Below are 17,548 nucleotides of genomic sequence, written 5' to 3'. Positions count from 1 at the left end.
GAATTTTCCATTTAGCATTTTTGGACTGCAGTTGACTGGGTAGCTCAAAGTGCAGAAAGCAAAACTGTAGCTAAGAGGGGACTACTGTACTGAACCCCAGAGGCAGTAGGAGGACTGGCTGGGGCCACAATCTGCAGCAGATATCCCCACCTGAATGGCCTGGGGGTATGATTCTGGCTAGGATTTGGCTTGCCTTCTTTCCCTCGAATTTCTGAGGCTCCCTGCTAAAGGCCTTGGAAAAGCAGTACAAGATGGCCCAAGTGTTTGGGCCCCTGTCACCCATGTGGGAGACCCAATGAAGCTCCTGGCTCCGGGTTTTGGCCTGGCCAGGCGTTGTGGCCATCTGGGGAGTAAAGCAGATAAACATATTTCTCTCTCACTTGCTTTCTCTCTGTAACTCTGAATTTCAAATAAATAAATCTTTTTTAAAAAAGTTATTTTAATTTTTATTTGCCATTGAACAAAATTACAAATGTGTTCTAATCCTGACGGAAATGAGTGAGTCCAATGCTAATTTTTCTGATGAGTGACATTCTTTTTGTGTTTGATTTCTACTCTGTGTTCATCATGGTGGCGATTTTACAAAAACCAGAGGGTTTTATCCACCATCCTAAAGGCTTTTCTAAAGCCTTCGATGTATTCACCTCTGAGGCATTCACGAGATTTTCTCTTCTGCAGCAGTGAGCTGGCTTCTTTGTAGCCTCTCCCACCTTTGTTCAGCGACTTCAGGAAATCCTCTTGCAGGATACCCAGTCAATATGCACTGTGCCTGCATTATCCTCTCAGACGCTTACAAGCTCAGCAGTGCGCTAGGGAGTCCATGCAGAAGGCAGAGGTGTATGTTGCCACTAAGAGGGGCTGTGGGGCATGTGTTTGCGGGGACTAATTTGCTAAGGAGCCAGTCAACGAGTGAGATTTTCACGTTATGAGGAAATGAAGCTCTCTAATCAACCTGGTATGTACAGGGCTTGGATGCTGAGTACTCAGATGTTGAGACCCCAAGGAACATCCCACCCTCCGTAACAACAGCCAGGTAATTGTGGCTGATCATGTAGGGGGGGGTTCCACAGTTCTGCCCTCCAGGAATGGCCTGCTGGAACGTTCATCAGCCAGATTCTGCTCATGCCTCTAGCTAGTGTCCAGTGGTTCTACCTGGAACAGGGGAAGGGAAGATGTTGACATAACACTTGAGCTCAGGGCTCTGGGAAGGTACACACACGTCTTATCTGTGTCTTTCCTAAGAAGTGGAGAGTGAGAGCTGGTTCTGCAGCCTGGCACACAAAAATTACAAGAGACTATTGTTTTGGACCAAGTTTTTGCTCCAGGCCCCCACAGACCTGCTACAATTCAAAGCAGAGCCATCCAGGCTGGAGTTCATGTCACCAAGCTGAAACTGAGCTGTTGATCTGACCTTATGAGGAATCAGGATTAGACAGCTAACAGCCAAAGTTTACAATAGGCCAGCTTCAATCCCAGTGATAATAAAGTTCCTTTCACAGAAAGGTCACCTAAAATAACCTCAGGTCAACCAATCAGTTCCTTTCCTGTCCCTATCTCACAGAAAAAGTAACCATGAAACGACCAGTTGGCTTTCTGTTCAACCCTTCTCTGGCTATAGAACCAGCATGTTCTCCTGGAATCACGGGGACACTGCTCTATTTTAGGGAATGAAGTGCATGGCCCCAGACTTAGTAGGTTCTCAGACCCTCCACGCGAGGCAGAGAGAAGGAAAGTAGCCTAGGAAAGGGGACGGCAAGGTCAAGGTTGGAAGGGACAAAGGCCACGGCAGGCCACCATAAACTCCCAGTGGGGCCTGCAAGAGCACACTGGCAAGGGGAACAGGTTATGAAGGCCATGAGGCGTGAACGAGAAAGCTCCCCAACCCCATTGTCCGAGGGCAGCTGCCTCCACTGCTCAGCCCCAGCCCCGTGCTGCCCTAAGAGGAGGTGCAGCCTGTGGATCCAGGTATCCCCTTTGCTCAAGAGGAACTGGAATTGTTTGCCAAGCTTCTGCATTCTTATTTAATTGTCCTTCCTAGGTTTGCAATGTTAGCACCAAGTTCAACCGAAAATCAACAACCCGCGATCAAGTAAGGCGCAAGTTCTGCTGTCATTCTGCAACTGCGGCTGCACGGTGGAACTTCCCTGGAGGTGGGGAAGAAACGCCCTCCACTGTGGAGACCTTGAGAGATCACTGGGATTTCCACAATGGGCTGCCTGCACGGCAAGGGCAGGCTCAGGACGAGGAGGAAGTGAGCAGGTTTAAATTGTGATAGTAACACCCATCAAGAACAGGGTACCAGGCCTTTTCCCTTCTTTCGGGGGGTGGGAGGGGGCATCTGGCCCATGGGCCATAGGAGGCCCAAAAAATCACTCGATTTGGCCAAGGCAACAGCAGGCAGGACTCAAAATTCAATATAGCATGCTAATTTTTAAACTGATAATCCTGTAGGGCCCGTGAATTATGTTATAAATGTCCAAACGGCCCATGGCAGAAAAAAGGTTCCCTACGTGTGGTTTATCTAAAATGATTCTATGAAGCAGGTCTACAAACTCCACACAAGGAAAGTGAGGATCAGGGCTGTTCACTCACACAAGGGTACCCAACAAGGTGAGAGCAATCCGGGCTGGCACCTAGGACTCTGTGAGGCTCCCGCTTACTGAGAGGGGAAGCAAGGTGCTCCCTCCCCTTCCCCTGGCTACTCACCCGGCACACGTACTGGCTCTGGGGTCCAGGGGAGAAGGTCTTGGAACGGATGATGGTGCTTCCTCGAAGAAACGGCCCCGGGGACGGTGTGCCCACCCTCCGGTCCTTGGGCCGCACCACAGTGGGTGATGGGGCCGGGGTTTCAGTGTTGGTCTCTTTGTCCACCTAAGGAAGAAGCCACAGCCTTGAGGCCAGCAGCACCTATACGGTCTCAGCCACCCACCCCAAGACCACTCAGCTATCCCTGACACCTGTCACCTTGCCCTTGGTCCACAGGCACAGCTGGGGCCTCTTTGGCTCCAATCTTGCTGGATGGATCAGCCCAGTCCTGCCAGGAGGAGAGCCGAGGCCAGGAGTGCCGGTCCCCATTCCCCCAAGGCAGGTGTGGCAAACCTAACTCGCATGAGCATAAGAGGTAGCAAAGGTACTGATGCCTCAGACAGACCAGGCATAGACCATCATCAAGGTTTATGTAGCAGCCAAGGCTGCTAGTGCCCTGGCCAAGAAGTGAGGATGCTTTCTTAGAATGACGGAAGAAACGGCAAGTCTAGTTTTTTAAAGTCTGGGAATCAGGTTTTCTACAGCTAGGCACAGTAGGAAGCATCTGCAGGAGGTCTGTGAAATACTGTGCAAAAATTCTGTATGGACATCAGAAAGCTTTTGCACCCCAGTTTTTTAATTCATTTCCCACAAACTGTGAGACGTCTTCTTGTAGTCAACTGTAAAAGATTAACAAAAGCACCCAAACGCAAGGAGCCTACGGAGTCTCCCCATGTCATGATGAAAAAGGTGCCTCCTCTGGGTGGTGCGATTGCAAAACGATGCCTCACTGGAGAGGAATTAAAGGAAGGGCCCAGGTTCTACTTTCAGCCCCTCCACCTTTGGGCAGTGTGCCTCCTGCAGCTCCACTCCCAGGTGGGCAGCTCAAACCCAGTGGGTGCTCCAGGTCCATGCATCCTGCAGGTGCAAAGCCACAGAGTGCTCTCCTGGGACACCCCAGTTGCTTGGGGGTCCCAGCAAATCCTGCTGTGACACCCCAGTACGACAGGGATGGCAGAAGACAGAGAAACTTTGACAGGATTTCCTTTTCCTGCTGCATTTTCGGCAGCCTCAAAGGAAGAAGTGGGCTCCTTTGAAAAAGTCTTCAAGCCCATGGTCAAGGTTGGTGTTACTGTGTCCATCTTAGACAAGAGAGAGGAGGCTTGAGGGGGACAAAGTTATCTGCCTAAGACCAAACAGCTAGGCAGGTGCAGAGCCAGCATTCGAACCCAGACCCACATGACTGCAAAGCTTGATATATTCTTACAGCAACAGGGAAACCAGAGAGGGCAAAAGAAAAGAGACAGGCAATTCAGCATTTCCTGGTTGGCTGTCACTTAAAGCCCAGGCAGGGCCTCTTTTGAGCAACCCACTGCTGGCCTACCCATGACACTGCAGACAAGACCCAGCCCTGAGCCCCTTCGGAAGGCCTGCACTCAAGGACTGGGGGCCACCTCCCCACAGCAGCCTTCCTACCTTTAACGCCGGGTACCCATCCATGTCTGGGGAGGCTTTCTCAGCAAAGACGTCCTCTTCTCCCTCCTCTTCCTCCTCCTCCTCCGCTGCTGCCTCATTCTCGCTGGTCTCCTCCTCGTATTTCCTGTGGTGTCAAAACGCCTCCGTCACTCACCCAGATCTCTCCCTGTGCCTTGGCTCCCCTGTGTGCAGTGCAAACCAGGGCAGGGCCTGCACACTTTTTCATGATGGAAGACACAAGGTTTACAAAAGAAGGCCATTTTAGGGAGGGAGTGCTGTATGCCACAGCACGCATTTTCAGCTATGGCCACAATGGAAGTACACAATGTCCCATCACCCCAAGAGGTGCTCTCAGACACTTCCCCAGGAAATCTCTCTCTACCTCCAGGCAGCCTCTGAGTATCCTTCTGTCATCCCATGTTAGATTTTTCTAGAAACGGAATGAGACAACAAACACTCTTTTCTCTAATGTTTTTGAAGTGCATGCATACTGCTGCAGGCATCAGTAGCTCCCTGAGTTTTATCGCTCATAATCTCCCGGATGGATATTTTGCAACTTGTTTCACATGATGAACATGTGCTTTGCATCCATTGTTTAGCAGTCGTAAGAGCGCGTCTCTGGCCCTCCATGCACACGTCTGTGTGTGTAGACACAGGTTCTCCTTTCTCTTGGATACTGCGTTAGTTTGCTAGGGCTTCCAGAATGAAGCACAACAGACAAGGTGGCTGCAACAGCATCCATTTTCTCAGGGTTCTGCAGGCAGGAAGTCCGGGTTTTGGTTTCTCCAGGATGGCCACCCTGTCTGTATGTTCATACAGCCATTCTGTGCTCACACGTCTTGGATTCTCCACCTATCTCCACATTTCCTCTTCCAGTTCCGCATCTACACCTGGTATTGTCAATCTTTTTTTTATTTTTAATTTATTTATTTGAAAGGCAGAGTTACAGAGAGGCAGAGGCGGGGTGGGGTGGGGGATTCTATCTGCTGGTTCACTCCCCAGATGGCAACAACAGCTGAAGCTGTGTCAATACAAATTAAGGAGTGAGGAGTCTCCCATGCAGGTGCAAGGGCCCAAAGACTTGTATCATCTTTTATTGCTTTCCCAGGCCATAGCAGAGAGCTGGATCAAAAGTTGAGCAGCTGGGACTTGAACCAGCACCCATATGGGACGCTGGCACTGCAGGCAGCGGCTTTACCCACTACACCACAGCACTGGCCCCAGTATTGTCAATCTTTAAATTCAGTCACTGTACAGGGTGTGTGCTTGTATCTTATTGTGGCTTGGAGTTGCATTTTCTTGTTCAGAAACCTTTCCTGCCCTTATTCATATGTATTCTTTTTGCAAAAGTCTCCATTAGAATACTAATTTTTTTCAAAATTAGGTTGTCTATTTGTTATTGACTGATAAGAGATCAATACGTATTCCGCACATAAGCCTGTTATCAGGTATGTGTATTGCAAGTCATCTGTGAACAGTCCATACTTTGGGTGATACCTTTCGGGATTACCCATTTCCCTTGGAATCCTGGATTGCAATGGTTTGGCGGAACAATCAGGCATCAGTAGGGGACAGTATTCCCACACTTGCCCAAAAGAATGCCAGCCAAATGAAAACATCAAGTTAGCTGGCCCAGCAGGGTTGTGGGGGAAAAGTACAAATTCCCTGAGGATTTTCCCAGTGGGAGAACAAGGCTTGGATCTCCATTCCCCAGACTTAGATGGAGACCCCAGCTCTGGAGGGGCCCCTGCTCTCCCCCAATGGCCCTTGCAGACTATCCATTGAGAGAGGAGCTGAGTTGGAGAACAGGTGAACACTAGGGAGGCACTTCCACAAAGAATTCTGTAGAAGCTCCACTCACCAGTATCTACTGAAGATCCCTGTGCTCTCTGACACTTTGCAGATTGAAAAAATGAGGAGTGGAAGGGTGAGGGGCCTTGTCCAATGCCACAGGCTGCTAAGTACTGGGGCCAGGTTTCCAACCCAAGTTTGCCCGGCTCTATTAAAAGCTCAATCACAATGGATGTCTCTTTTAATTGACGTTGAACTTGATTTAAACATTCCAGGAAAGGAATGTTAAAACGTACTTGATCTCAGTTATAAAAAGAAAAACAATTAAAGTAGGTAATATCTATTCATCCATTGGAGTGGCAAAAAAAAAAATATCAAATACTGTTGAAGGTACAGACAATAGGTGTATCTCTGATGGGAGTATAAATTAGAGAAGTCACCTTAGCAATATCTATTCAAATAAAAAATGTATGGGCCAGTGTTGTAACACAGAGGATTAAGCTGTTGTTTGCAGTGCCAGCATCCCATACGGGCATCTGTTCCAGTCCCAGCTGCTTCACTTTGAATCCAGGTCCCTGCTAATGCACCTGGGAAAATGGCAGAGGATGGCCTAAGTGTCTGGGCCCTGCCACCGACTTGGGAGACTGGAATGGAATTCTATGCTTCAGTCTGGACCAACTCTTGTTGTTGTGGCCATCTGGCGAGTGAATGGGTAGATGGAAGATCTCTTTCTCTGTCTCTCTCCCTTTGTCACTCTTTCAAAAGGAATAAACAAAAACTTAAAACTTTTTTTAATGCCTATATTTTGAGTACGTGCAGAAGTTTGCTTAGATGAGAGTTCAAAAATTTCATAAAAACATATTTTACAAAAAATTATGCATGAGGTTGCCAGTGCTGTGGCACAGTAGGTTAATCTTCCATTGCGGCGCTGACATCTGATATGGGCACTGGTTCTAGTTCTGGCTGCTCCTCTTCCGACCCAGCTCTCACCTGGGGCCTGGGAAAAAGGTGGAGGATGGCCCAAGCAGTTGGGCCCCTGCACCCACGTGGGAGACCCGGGGGAGGCTCCTGGCTTCGGATCGGCCCAGCTCCAGCCCTGGCGGCCATCTCGGGGGGTGGACCAGTAGATGGAAGACCTTTCTCTCTGTCTATCCCTCTCAATGTCTGTAACTCTCTCAAATAAAAAAATAAAATCTTAAAAAAAAATTATGCATGGGGGCCAGTGCTGTGGTGTAGTGAGTAAAGCAGCTGCCTGCAGTGCTAGCATCCCATATGAGCACCAGTCTGGGTCCCAGCTGTTCCACTTCCGATCCACCTACCTGCTATTGTGCTTGGGAAGGCAGTGGAAGATGGCCCAAGTGCTTCTGGGTACAAGGGAGACCCAGAGGAAGCTTTGGCTCCTGGCTTTGGATTGCCTCAGCTCTGGCCACTGGAGCCATTTGGGGGGTAAAACAGCAAATGGAAGACTCTCTCTCTCTCTCTCTCTCTCTCCTTCTCTATGACTGCCTTTCAAACAACAAAAATTATGCATGGATTCCATTTTTTTTTTTTGCACCAAACAAACCGATAGTGTAATTCCATTTTTCCATGAACTGTGTAAAGTTCCCTTGTACTGTATATCAGAGCAGGTACAGGTTAAAGTTTCCCTTAGCCATTGGCAGTGGGATCATTCACTACTGCAATTTTACTTGAGGTCTACTCGGCAAAGTCTGCTAAAATAGAAGCCTACACGCCCTGGGACTCAGCAGTGCCACACAACATCTGCTCGAGACAGAGATGCACACACACACACACACACAACTTCCCAAGGAGACAGAGGTCTTTTCACTCTAGCACTGTCAGTCATTATATTCATCTGTGTTTTCTAATACTCTTCAGGTTTTTGCTTGTGAATCTTAAAAAAAAAAAAATCTTCTGATTATATGCATTAAAGAGACCTAAATTAACAAAAAGGGGGAGCAACAATGGCTGCTGTGTCTCAGGTGCTGGACAGAGTGTGAATTAAAACACAGGGCCAGGCTGTGGGCGACCTCTACCCAGGACTCCAGAGCACAGCATGGCCAGCGAACACCCCAGCACCAAAAGAAGCCCCCAGCCTCGGGGGAGGGGGCTGCAGATGGATGTGCTCCACTCCAGCAGCCCCAGGACCCCCCACCCTCTTTGTAAGTCAGTGTCTGGGGAAGTTTGAATGGCAGGTGGTGGGGAGGGAGCAGGCCACAATGGGAGAAAGAACAGAAGGTGGTTGCTAGGCGACGGCTTGAAAAGTCTCAACACAAGCTTGGAATTTGGTGGAAAGCACTGATCCCGTGCCAGGGTTTGGGGAGACAGGTCCTGGCCTTATTTCTGGCATCAGATCTTTGCCTGTGTGAACCACAGTACAGTGCAATGCAGGACTGCACTGTGCTGGAGAGAGAGAAAGCAAGCCAGGGAGGGAAGGAGAGAGGGAGAGCCTGAGACAATGGAGAGAAACTACAAACGGCCAGCAGCCTTGCTATGCTCTCTCACAGAGATAAACAGCAACAGAGACAACTAATGACACAGAGACCAGGAAGCTGCATCCGGCCGCTGCTTTTCTGGACAGTTTGAGCCACGAATGGCTTTAAAACATTTTAGGGGCCAGTGCCATGGTGCAGTAGGTTAATCCTCTGTCTGTGGTGCTGGCAACCCATATGGGCTCCAGTTCTAGTCCCGGCTGCTCCTTTTCCAATCCAGCTCTCTGCTGTGGCCTGGGAAAGCAGTAGAAGATGGCCCAAGTGCTTGGGCCCCTCACCCACATGGGAGACCAAGAAAAAGCTCCTGGCTCCTGGCTTTGGATCGGCACAGCTGCAGCCGTTGCGGCCATCTAGAAAGTGAACCAATGGAAGGAAGACCTTTCTCTTTGTCTCTCCCTCTCACTGTCTATAACTCTACCTATCAAATAAATAAATAAAAATCTTTTTAAAAAAATAAATAGGGGCTGGCGCGATGGCTCAGTAGGTTAATCCTCTGCCTGCGGTGCTGGCATCCCATATGGGTGCCGCCTCTAGTCCTGGCTGCTCCTCTTCCAATCCAGCTCTCTGCTGTGGCCTAGGAAAGCAGTAGAAGATGGCCCAAGTGCTTGGGCCCTGCGCCTGCATGGGAGACCAGGAAAAAGCTCCTGGCTCCTGGCTTCAGATCAGAGCAGCTCCAGTCATTGTGGCCACTTGGGGGAGTGAACCAACGGAAGGAAAACCTTTCTCCCTGTCTCTCTCTCTCACTGTCTATAACTCTGTCAAATAATAATAAAAAAAAAAGACACAAAAGTCACCCTATTGCTTCCTGTACATGGAGCACTAGAGATTCTTCAAGAATGACTCACACACAGATGTAGCAAACAAACCAGTGCCGGCCATAGCAGCCATTTGGGGAGTGAACCAATGGAAGGAAGACATTTCTCTCTGTCTCTCCCTTTGTCTGTAACTCTACCTCTCAAATAAATAAAATCTTCAAAAAAATATAATATAATAAAATTAAATAAAAAAAGAAAACATTTTAAAGGGCTGGATGGAAAAAGGAGAATGACAATTTGTGACAGGTACATTTGACATGAGATGCAAATGTCAGTGTCGGCAAATGACGTGTCAAGGGGCACAGATGTGGTCAATTGGTTGGTCCTGTCTGCGGCTACTACTCACACTAAGACAGCAGACTCAAGAAGATGTGACAGAACCCGCGTGGCTCACAAAGCCCATGGTATTTACCATCTGCTCCTTTTCAGGTAACACGTGCTGACCCCTGGAGTCAAAGATATTAAAGGAGGGGTCCTTGGAGACCAAATGCATCACATGGGGCTGTAACAGCTAAAAGCACAGAAGACTCACTGACTGTTCCCGTGGACCAGAGTCTACGGTACATGCTTAACAGGCTTAAGTTTATCCAACCTGCAAAAACACCCCACATTGTAGAGGTCCGTTTTTATAGCTGTTGCACAGGACAGGAAACAGAAGTTGAGGGCTGCCATACCAACCCCGGGTTGTGTGTTGGCATCACCTAGGAAGTGTTTATAAAACTTCCAAACTCAACCCATGCCCAGCCCGGGATCCCACAGGAAGTCGGCTGAGCAAGTTTCCAGATCCGGATCTGTTTGAGCTCCAAAGCACATGCACTTGAGATCAACCTTCCCTTCTGCCAAGTGGCAAGGTGCACGGGCTGCGGGAATCTGCCATGTGGGGCTTCCCTCTCTGCTTTCTACTTGGTGCGTACTGGGTGCTCTGCCCTTCCTTCCTGCACCTGCGTTAGTTTGTTGCAGTAACCTGACACAGGCAGTGGCATCTCCTCCGTTTTCAGGTGAGGCTCAGATAAGGCTAGAGTGATTTGAGGAGAGTGACAGAAAGGAAGCAAATGTGGGCTCTCACAGTGCCGGCAGTGCTCTGCGTCCCGACTTGGGTGCAGTTCGGTTCCTGAAAATACGCTGGGCTGCGTATTTAGGTGAAATTTTCTGTATGGATTGCCATACTGCACAAGAGTTACTGCACGCCCATGTGTACTACAGCGTTATTCACAGTAGTCAAGACACGGAATCAATGGATGACGGGATAATGAAAACGTGGTCTACATAACACAGTGGAACACTGCTTAGCCGTAAATCCTGCTGTTTGCAAAAATGTGGGGAGGCCCTGGGGGACTTTATAAATGAAATAAGGTGCAGAAAGACAGACAGGGCATGACTGGGCTCACGTGTGCAATGCAGAAGGGAGGCTCTCACAGATGGAGAGGGTAGAATGGCAGGGACCAGAGGCTGGGGAGGGGAGGGAAGGAGAGCAGGGACAGAGTGACAGACATGAGGAGTCAGCTCTGCTTTCTACTGCACACGAGTGGCCACAGTCAGTGTATATGCCACACAAGGTATTATGTCTTTCAAATGATCTAGGAGAGGGTTTTGAATGTTTCACCAAAACAAATATGCATGTTTGAGGTAATGAATATGCTAAACACCCTGACATGATCAATACATGACTACAAGGGTACCTCAAAGAGTTCTTTGGAAATGAAATTAAAACATAAGTTTCGGTACAAAATAATTGGAAAACCATGTTCAGCTTTTTTCATAATATGCATTTTTCCATGAACTTTTTGAAGACCTCCAAGTACACGGATTCTAAACTTTTTTTGCACTACAATAAACTTATCTTTTAATTCCCTTTTCAGTGCAAAACTTTTTCATTATATATTTGAAAGTGGGGTGGGGGGAGAGACAGATAGATAGATCTTCCATCCACCGGCTCACCTCCCAAACAGCAGCAGCAGCCAGAGCTGGGCCATGTTAAAGTCAGGAGCCCAGACCTCCACCCAGGTCTCCCCACATAAGTGGCAAGGACCTAATGCCCTGAGCCGTTGCTAGCTGCCTCCCAGAATGTGCCTCGGCAGGAGGATGGATTCAGGAGTACAGCCGGGACTTGAATGCAGACTCTCTAGAATGGGGTGCAGGCAAACCAAGAGGCTAAATACCCACTCCATAATTCTGCCTCCCATGAACTTTCTGGAAGTACTCTTATATGCATATATATCAAACCACAACACTGTACTCCATAAATCTGTACGATTATTATATGTCGAATTAAGAAAAGCTAAAAACCACTTTGTCTAAGGGTACACTAAAAATGCAGAAAGCAGAATTCAATTCCTAGTGCGTGTAACTGAAACCTTCCTGTCTGTGTACAAACAAAACAAACAGCACTGAGTTACAAAGTGGAAGGCTGTTCCCTCTCCAGTTCTTATCCAGCTTACATCAAGGAGGAAAAAAATCTCTCCTTGGTAGTAGCACATTTTTTCAGAGTCTAAAAATTTTGCTAATCTTTTTTTCATAAGCAGAGAGAAGACGTCAGGATTAATAAGTAATGTATCCAACTAGACTTTAATCATGTTTGATTTTCATTAAACCGAATTTTCCAAAGTTATCTTTTGAGATAAGATCCAGCTCACAGCCTACCCAGAATGCACTCTCACTTTTCCCTTGCTTACAGAAATGTGATTTCTGTGTCCCACTAACAGCTCTCATTTCCAGGTCTCCTGTGTACTCGGGTTAAGCCTGGCCAACAAGAAGTAAGCAGGAGTTTCTGTGTGGAGCCTTCAGAGGGCTCCTTGGTTACAGGGGACACAACAAGGACCATCTTTCTGTCTTGTGATCTATCAGCAATCTTGGGCTATAAAGCAGTCTTGACAATGGAGCCTCATAGTAGACAGTAGAGAGGACAGAAAGGAGGGGCCTGAGTTCCCAGAATTCCCCTCGGCTGACAGAATGGTACTGCTTTGATGGCTTCCTCTCATTTCTCTCTTGCTGTCTGTATCAAAGGTTTATTTACTTTATTTCAAAGTGAGAAAAGGAGAGATGGAGAAAGAGATCTTTCATTCTCCGGTTCACTCCCCAAACAGGTGCAATGGCTGGGGAAGGCCAAAGCCAGGAGTCTGGAACTCCACCTGGGTGGGCAGGGGTCCAAACACTTGGGCCGTCTCCTGCCACTTTTCCTGCCACATTAGCGGACACCTGGATTGGAAACGGAGTAGCTGGGACTTGAACCAGTGCTTCAATATGGAATGCTGGTATTACAGGTGGTGGCTTAACCAGTTGTGTCACAGTGCCAGCCACTCCCTGCGCTTCTCTTCTTCAGAAAGAAATGCACTTCTATCTTCTTTATGTCAAACATTTCTGCTCTCTGTTCCTGCCCCTCCCCTACTGAGGACTTTTCAGTTTAAGGCAATCCATACATATTCTCCCTTTATGATAACATAAAGTTTAATTTCTTTAACCACAATTAACATCAGCGAATTATGACCGAGAATAACCTTAGGTAGGAACTGGCATAGATGACTGATGGAATACATGATAAATCAGAGAGAAATTTTGGGCACCACTGTAATTAGGCTGCCCCTGCTGCTTAGAGAAGCCATGAGAGACTCTCTCAGCTGCAGGGAAGCTCCTTGGGGGTCTCACCCCTGGGCCGAATCCAAGCCTGGTCAGCGCCCAGGGCCCCAGGACGCACTCACTCACCAGCTGCTGTCCAGCCTCTGCCTGCTGCTCCGCCCCTCCTGCCTCTTCTCCAGCTCCACCGCAGTCTGTTCCAACAGGGCAGACACAGCGTCCTGAAGAGACAAAAGGCCACTGGGGTCACTGCGGGAAACAGGCTGCCACAGCCTCCCTGCCAGGAACGAGAGGACACACGCTAAAGACCAGAGTGGGCAGGCGTCTTGCCCAAGCTCACGTAGAAATCAGTAGTAGTCCTGGGTTCTGCTCACTAGCAGCTCTCCAGAGAATAACCCGTGTGTGTGTGTGTGTGTGTGTGTGGACCACTCCGTGGAGTTCTGGAAGACAGCCAGTGGTGGGAGTCAAGGGAGACAGAATTACAGGTCTCTGACTTAAGGAGATGGCAGCTTCCTTGGACCGATCAACACAGGAGCCATCAGTAACAACAAGGACTAGAAGAGAGCTAAGTACTGGGTGTGTGGCAACTGAACACCTGCAAAGCCAGCTTAAGGATTTGCAATCATGAAGGGCTTCCTGGAAGAAGGACATCGACACTGAATGAGTCATACACTGAGAAAGCCTGTGTGGCTAAAGGAAATTATTCAACCTAAGACTCAGTTTCCTCTAAGAACTACTAAAAGGGCTGTTGTAAAGAATAACTGAGAATCCCTCTATAAGAAAGAGTTAGCCAGCATGTAACTGGCAGTCAATGAACAGCAGCCAATCCCAAAGCAAAATCCGGTTTCTGCAGTCGTCTGAACACAAGGCTAAGTCACAATTACCCTGGGCAGTGTGCACCAGAGCCTGGGTAATTCCTCAGATTTTCCTTTGGGAAAGAAAGAGGGAAATGAAATCAACTGAGGGCCAGGTGTATGCCAGGCATGGTGGAAGACGCGCTCCAAGTATCATCTTCCATAATCATAGAACCATCCTGACTGGTAGGATCATCATCAATTACTGTTCCCTTGAGAAAGGCAGATGAGGACACGAGTGCTGCTGTTCCTCACCCTAGGTCACGCTCTGGACAGGAGGAGCGTGAGTGTTAGACCTGCGCAAGTTTACCATCTCCTTTCAGTAGTGAGGGAGACCTGGGTGTGAGACCAGTGTTGCTGCCTATTAGACGCCTGCATTTAAGCAATCTGGCTCATGTCACTCAGCTTAGGCAAGCTGTACACAAACCAAAGGACAGTGCCTGGGTAGAAGATATGTGATGATGATGAAGATGATGATGGAGAAGGAGGAATGGGTGGTGGCAGCAGCATGAGGAAAGGGAATGATGAGGACGAGGAGGAGGAAGAGAAAAAAGGAAACTGACTTAATCCTTACCGTATGTTAACCAAGCCCAGACTGTGCCCTGGGCAGTGCATGTCCAAAGTGACCAAGCCCTGGCAGAGGCAAGCCACTGCAGAGACCTGAAAACCGCCTGAACCCCAAACACTCACCGCTTAGCTCTCTGATGTGACCTGAATCCCCTAGGACCCCCATCCCCTGTGTGCCTAGAGCAGGTTCACTGCTCATGGGGTCCTGCCCAGAAGACTTGGGCAGCAGGCATGGGCTTTCCAAGTGCAGGACACAGCTGAAGGATATTTTAGTAGGTTACAGTGTATGCACAAAAATAAAAGGCTATTTTTAACCAAAAATAGGCAAATATAAGGTTTTCAAGTGAGCCAAAATAATAACGGGACCCTCCCCAGGGGGCCTAAACATGGATTTGTTCAGAGCTTCATAATAACCTTTTGAGACTTATAGTAAACACAGAGACTCAGTGAGGAGACAAGACTGGCCCCTGCAGCCCTAGCAGGAAACACCCTGTCTCTGACAGTCCCTTTCATACACAGCTCCTACTATGGGCCTGCACACAGAATACTCTCCGTAAAGGTACATTTTCCACCTGTCAGTTTTCTGCTTCCTTCTCCACTCCATTTTAAAAAAATACTCATGAATTAAGGTTTTCACCAGACAGATGATATTAGATAAAGCTGAGTATGGAAGGAGCAAGGGAGCAAGCACCTGCTGCTTCCCAGGGACCGCCCCTCCCTGTCTTCCTCTCCACCCCCTGCTCCACTTCCTCCACCCCTGACGCTCAGAGTCCCTGGTTCTGGGAGCTGCTCTTCCTTCCACCAGTCCAGGAACTGCCTGTGTGAGGGAAGTGTGCACACCTGGTCCCCGCTCACCGTGCTTTCGGGCCCTGGGGTGGGACCCATGGCTCCCTGCGGCCTGGGCTCCCTGCTCTGCTTCTTCAAGTATTTGTAGCTCAGGAGGTTGTACCAGCGAGTCGACTTCTCCCCAGACCGGCAGACCTCGGCCAGGCTGATCTGGGCACCACCCTGTTGGGGACAGAAAAGAGGAGACTCTAACCAAGGGGTGACAGGGGGTTCCGGGTGACAATGAGAAGACAGTGTTGAAAACACCACTCCCGGAGAGGCAGCTGCTTCCAGGGACAAACAAAGGGCCAGCTGCTAACGTTGCAGGAAGACCCTCTCCGACCCGCTAATCCATTCACTGCTTTACTCACCTGCCAAACCTTGACCCAGCACCTATCTTTTAAAAAAATTATTTGAAATACATAAATTACCATTTTTACTGTTTCTAAGCATACATTTCTATTACTATGCATCTACACTGCACACTAACATTGTTGTGAAATGGATCTCCAAATCTCTCATTCTGTAAATCCGAAGCTCTGTCCTTCCTCAACCACTCCTCTCTCCCCAGCCCCGACAACTCCCATGCCACTTCCTATTTCCCTCAATTTGACCACTGCAGGCGCCTCATAGAGCTGGAGTCACATAATAGTTGTCCTTTGATGATTTTTTTGCTTCACTGAACATCTTCAGAGTCCATGCATGTTCTGGCAGGTATGTAAACTGCATTCCTGTTTCATGGCTGACACTGTATGTATATACTACACTTGTTCATTCACTCAGTGACAGACACGGGATTGTTACGACCTCTTGGTTTTATGTAATGAACCTAAGTGTGCAAATACCTCTGAGATCCTACTCTTCATTCTTTTGGGGTATATACCCAGTGTGGGGTGACCAGATCATATGGTAGTTCTGTTCTTATTTATTTATTTTTAATATTTTATTTTTTTGACAGAGTTAGACAGTGCAAGAGAAAGACAGAGAGAAAGGTCTTCCTTCTGTTGGTTCACCCCCAAAATGGCAGCTACGGCCGGAGCTACGCCGATCCGAAGCCAGGAGCCGGGTGCTTGCTTCTTCCTGGTCTCCCATGCAGGTGCAGGGCCCAAGGACTTGGGCCATCCTCCACTACCCTCCCGGGCCACAGCAGAGAGCTGGACTGGAAGAGGGGCAACCAGGACTAGAACCAGCACCCATATGGGATGCCGGCGCCACAGGTAGAGGATTAACCAAGTGAGCCATGGCGCCAGCCCCTGTTTTTTTTTTTGTTTTTTGTTTTTGTTTTTGAGGGACTTTCATACTGTTTTCCAAAGCAGATGCATCATCCCAATAAACAATGCCCTGCCCAAGAGTTCAAACCTCTCTACATTTCCACCAACACTTGCTCTTCTCTCTCTCTCTCTCCCTTTGTGTGTGTCCAACACTTGCTATTCTTGCTCTGTGTGTGTGTGTGTGTGTGTGTGATGGCCACAGCCCTAGGGGTGTGAGCTGGTAGCTCACTATGGTTTGGATTTGCATTTCCCTGATGACCAGTAATGTTGAGCACCTTTTCGTGTGTGCTGGCCACCTGTATGCTGTCTTTGGAGAAATGCCTATTTAAGTTCTTTCCCTAATTTTAAGCTGGACGGGCTTTTTTTGTTATTGTTAGACAAAGAGTTATTGAAACAACTGCTGTTGAGTAACTACCCTCCACTGATGTCAATGAGCACTAGGTTCTGTATCAGACATGAAGGATAAGATGGTCCCCACAGGGTCCCACGTCCTGGGAGCTAACAGTCTCCCGCGGAACCCAAACAATGAGCTGCTACCTAATTATGGGTGAGATTAAAAAAAAACACACATACACACAAAGCAAACAACCATTTCTCCCCTGCCAAGGTGCAAAACTCTAAAACACAACACATGGCGCTGGTAAGGCCGTGCGGAAATGGGCGTTCTCTCACTGTGCTGGTGGGAACGTGGAACAGCAGAAACCGCACGCAAGGGACCGGATGATAAGCAGAAGCACAGGCTCGTTTCCCCCGGAGATGCAGCAACTGTCTGCAGGTGTGCATCCTACCGACAGACCTGCACCAGCAGACAACGACCCACGAACACCAGCCTTCTGCCTGGCCCTTTCTGTGATAGCAAAAGATTTTCAACAAAGGTCCCAGGCAGGGGACTAGCTTAATAAACTAGAACCTATCTGTGGGATATTCTATAGCTATGGCCAAATAAAAGAGAAAGATTTCTATGCATTGAGGCAGAGGGCTCTCCTGGCTATGTTGGAAAGAGAAAGCAGCATGGCGCAGAGCAGCAGGGAGAGCAAGCCGCTTTTCATACAAGAAACAGAGAGGGATAAGAATATACACGTAATTTTTTCCCTAACTATATCTTTAGTGTACCCTGCTTCAGGTGCAAAGGGGCATGGACA

General features: G+C 48.4%; 1 protein-coding gene across 2 annotated transcripts in view; it reads right to left on the bottom strand.

The window, feature by feature from the left end:
* Positions 1 to 17,548, bottom strand: part of WWC1 (WW and C2 domain containing 1) — a 176,383-nt gene that overhangs the window by 12,365 nt on the left and 146,470 nt on the right. Inside the window, exons 16-19 of one of the 2 annotated variants that reach the window (XM_008255374.5) lie at positions 15,151 to 15,318; positions 13,019 to 13,110; positions 4,222 to 4,345; positions 2,707 to 2,871 (exon numbers count right to left, since the gene is read on the bottom strand). In XM_008255374.5, the coding sequence (XP_008253596.3) occupies positions 2,707 to 2,871; positions 4,222 to 4,345; positions 13,019 to 13,110; positions 15,151 to 15,318 (549 nt within the window). The remainder of the gene's footprint in view (positions 1 to 2,706; positions 2,872 to 4,221; positions 4,346 to 13,018; positions 13,111 to 15,150; positions 15,319 to 17,548) is intronic. The other variant, XM_002710366.6, reaches the window with a different exon arrangement.

Source organism: Oryctolagus cuniculus, chromosome 6 (assembly GCF_051225735.1).
Source record: "Oryctolagus cuniculus isolate XC-2025 breed Fujian yellow rabbit chromosome 6, ASM5122573v1, whole genome shotgun sequence".
Classification (NCBI taxonomy): Eukaryota; Metazoa; Chordata; class Mammalia; order Lagomorpha; family Leporidae; genus Oryctolagus; species Oryctolagus cuniculus.
This window is presented reverse-complemented; position numbering and strand designations above follow the sequence as displayed.